The sequence below is a fragment of the Adiantum capillus-veneris genome, chromosome 11, assembly GCF_014529385.1.
Source record: "Adiantum capillus-veneris isolate H3 chromosome 11, ASM1452938v2, whole genome shotgun sequence".
Lineage (NCBI taxonomy): Eukaryota > Viridiplantae > Streptophyta > Polypodiopsida > Polypodiales > Pteridaceae > Adiantum > Adiantum capillus-veneris.
The window spans coordinates 6082563-6086226 of NC_140941.1; the positions used below are offsets into that span (position 1 = coordinate 6082563).

General features: G+C 43.4%; 1 protein-coding gene across 1 annotated transcript; it reads right to left on the reverse strand.

The window, feature by feature from the left end:
• Positions 1–341: 341 nt before the first annotated feature.
• Positions 342–3224, reverse strand: LOC147446840 (uncharacterized). The gene is made up of 2 exons (XM_086524196.1): positions 2189–3224; positions 342–697 (listed from the first exon to the last, which is right to left on the reverse strand). Exons 1-2 carry the CDS (start codon positions 2332–2334, stop codon positions 598–600), a joined length of 246 nt encoding a protein of 81 aa, XP_086380322.1. The 5' UTR covers positions 2335–3224; the 3' UTR covers positions 342–597.
• Between the last annotated feature and the right edge of the window lie 440 nt (positions 3225–3664).

The window sequence follows — 3664 nt, forward strand, 5'->3', positions numbered from 1 at the left end:
CCCATCTTATTCTCAATCAAACGTAGTCAATTTTTCTTTATTTCAATATATAGGTTGAATTGCCAAATTGTGAGAAAAGAAATGTAGGTCTATTTGATATATAGATACGATGACCGAAATTGAGCGTGTTGATAATTTTTCTTTACTTCAATATATAGCTTGAATTGCCAAATTGTGAGAAAAGAAATGCATGTCTATTTGATATATAGATACGATGATCGAAATTGAGCATGCACTAGTGAGGAAAACATATGGCTAAACTATTTTGACAAACACAAAAATACAGAAAGCACAAAGAGACTATAAAAGTTGAACTACACTACCGACCTGATAATCGTGTACGAATGTCATCCGATTGTGCAAGTTGGAGGACAATGTTTGAGTCAAGCTACAAAAAAGCAATGTGAATAGTTAAACATATCGTCTTACAATGAAACGTCACAGACTGAAACTACAAAGTATAAAGTGCACGTCATGCAGAGGTGCCATACAAAAGTATGGTGGAGAGTTGGTACTGTGGTCTCTCCAAAAATCATAAGAAACGAAAGCCATGCCCTGCCCCGTAGCGTTTATGTGTTGCGCCAAGCAAACGGATAGTCATGGGGTGTTGGATACAGATAACGAACCTTGTAGTGTTGTCGAGCCGGAGTCACGCTTGTGCAATTGAAACGTCGAGTGTTGTGAATAAATGTCCTCCCTGCCAGACACAAAACACGCATTAAGACAAATACAGGAGATGTGATCTATTGATTAAGCTTGAAGAGAAACATATTTTATTTAATATTATATGTCAAAGGCTCGTTGTATAAAGAGTTATGGGTGCTTTTTGATAGATTTTTCCTTGTTAAAATTGCACTATCTCTCTCTACTCAGCCGCCCGTCAACTCTTTCTCTTGTCCTATGCTATAGCATGTTTCCTATTTGCAGTGCACCTCTCCTTGTAGACCATGCAAGGATTCTCCTCAATTATACAACTCGTTGGCCATGCAGTAGCATGCTATCATATGTACCTAGGATCTGTCCTCAAGAGTCTAGGAGTCTTTCGTTCGTCTTGTCCACTTTTATGGTGGATAAGAGGAGCGGCCGGGCTTGCCCCGCCCGACTCCGAAAACAAAAAAAGTCTAGGAGTCTTTCCAATTGCAGGGTTCTGCTCATGGGGCCGATCGATGCTTGAATCTAACCTTCGAAAGAGAACTCCATGTTGGGAGAACTTTCATCAGCCAAACAATACGTTCGTCTGTTACTCTCCCTATGCAAGGTCACATGATAACGGGTGTGTTGAGTTTGATGTCCCCATAGAGTAAGACACCATGCTCATCACTATTGCAAATGCGGATCCGGCAAAATTTGTACTTGTTTACTTTAGTGCTAGATGCTTGATGTAAATCGGCACATGTCCTGTTATATTCTATAGAAGCAACGTCCACCAAGCAAGTCTAGTTAGCACAAAAGGGTGTGTGTAAGAGAGGATGGTGAGGAAGCAATGTGTGTGACAGGAGGCTTACGATGAGTTTTTTTGAAGGATTTATCCAAAGCATTGAGGTCTAGAAGTGAACGGACTCTAGAGGACGCCTCGTGGAGAACGGCTCTTAGAGTATCATAATCTACGACATGGATTGAATGCTCTCATACACTCTCCATCTGCTTGAGCTTGGGAGGTCTAGCATCGGGCCAACGAGGCTCAAGAGCCAGCTTGTCAAGGTGTTGGCTAGTCAACCATGAATAGCCGAGCAATCAACCATGAATACGCGATACTAAACACGAACACAGACACACACACATACATCCAAAATTGTCGAGAGAGCAAGGCACACATGAGAGGGAAGGCATATGCCCTCATCCCCACATGTATAGTTGCCATAGCCGAGCAATCAACCATGAATACACGATACTAAACATGAACACAGACACACACACATACATCCAAAATTGTCGAGAGAGCAAGGCACACATGAGAGGCAAGGCATATGCTCTCATCCCCACATGTACAGTTGCCATAGCCGGATTTTGAACTATATAAGTAGAGGCAAGTTAGCATGGCGACGGAATTTTTCGAGCAGGCCTCGTGCCCTTTCATAACCTGCACAACCGCGCTTTGCTGATCGAGAACAACGGTTTCCATCTCTCTCTCTCTCTCTCTCTCTCTCTCTCTCTCTCTCTCTCTCTCTAAGAATGGCCAGAGACTTACCTGAAGAATATTGAACATACTGCTAGCTTTGAAAAAACTTCATCGTCAAACTGCTGCACATCTGCAAACCTACGAATTGCTGCCTTTGTGAAGCAGTGTGACAAGGAGGAGCAACAGGTGAGGACAAGGCTATAGAGGCTGCACATGGCGGTAGAAATATCTGGCCTTCGTCAGGAACTCGAAAGCGCGGGTGAAGTGGAGTTGGTGGCGAGTTGTTGGTGTTGATGAGTGGATAGAAGATGGTGTGCGAAATGTTATAGGGCCTTTCTCAAGAACTCAGAATCGGGTATGATCATCCTGAAGAGAAGAAAGTCGAGGAGGGTATCCATCGCCATTGCTACGTATTACTTGAGGTTGTCCTTCATTACAAAAACGCACACTCGTCAAGGTCTGGGGCGGCTCACGCACTGCTCGCTTCCTATTCGACAGTAAAACGCAAGCTTGCTCTCCTGTTTGCATGAATCGACTCCTTGTCCTTGTGCCATTGTTATCGACATAGCTTTCACAGAAGGCTTTCATCAAACATTGCTTGTTTCTCACTTTTTTTGTTTGCTTCTCACTCTTCTAGGCAAGGTCAATCATAAACAACGAGGCTTCCAGCTCTGTATAATTGCAACCTTCGTAACAAGGGACAAGTACTTGAAATCTTTCAACCCATCATCGCCCTTCTCAGTTTCGAAAAGTGTTGTGCTGAGTCTCGACTCTCGAGGTGCTGATCAATGGGATCGATGTCTGACATCCTCGTTCGTTGTTCTCTACTGTCAGGTAGGGAAATCTGTCTCTTTCTCTGTTGCATATTCCTCTTTTATTTATCTGCAACATAGGACCACTATAGCTACAAGGTTTGCTTGCTATCGACAATGTCCTGCAACCAAGGTGGAGAGAGAAATAAAGCCGACGCAACGAGCTTCTGCCAGCAACTTTCGCACCCCTCTTCTTCTTCAAGCCTCGACTTCACTTTAGCCTGCAGCTCTCGCAACCAACAGGACGGATGATAAACGGGCCATATGAAAAGCGAGCGTGCCTCAAAAAGCTTGGCAAAGTACTTGTAGCGTAGGAGGCGTTTGCAAGATCTAACGTCAAACAAGTGGAGAACGTGGCCTGTTCTTTGCTCAAATACCCAAAGAAGAATATTAGGCTCACCAAACCCCTTCGTCTACTCTCTTTTTCTTGAATTCCTCGACCAATCTTTTCTCTCTATCTTGTTTTTAATATTTTTCTTCTTTCTTAGACCTTTCGGTTGTCATTGGTCTCTTGCCTTTTCTGTCTACGTGTTCCTCTTTAGTCGATACAAGAATCTCTTTAGTCGATTCAGATTATTGTATCTTCCTTTTTTACCTTGTTCGAGAAGTAGTCAGAGTGGAACCAGACATGGTCGTTTCTTCATCACTTACTTCCTCTTGCTACTAAGTCCAGTCATTTTGGGTGGGTGCCTTCGACAAATCCTGAGCCGCACCAATGGCTTGATATTCAATT

Coding starts and splice junctions, on each gene's coding strand:
- LOC147446840 (XM_086524196.1), bottom strand. CDS start 2,334: ATGTGCAGCCTCTATAGCCTTGTCCTCACCTGTTGCTCCTCCTTGTCA. Junction 698..2,188: donor GTATGTTCAATATTCTTCAG/GTAAGTCTCTGG, acceptor TGTGTCTGGCAG/GGAGGACATTTATTCACAAC.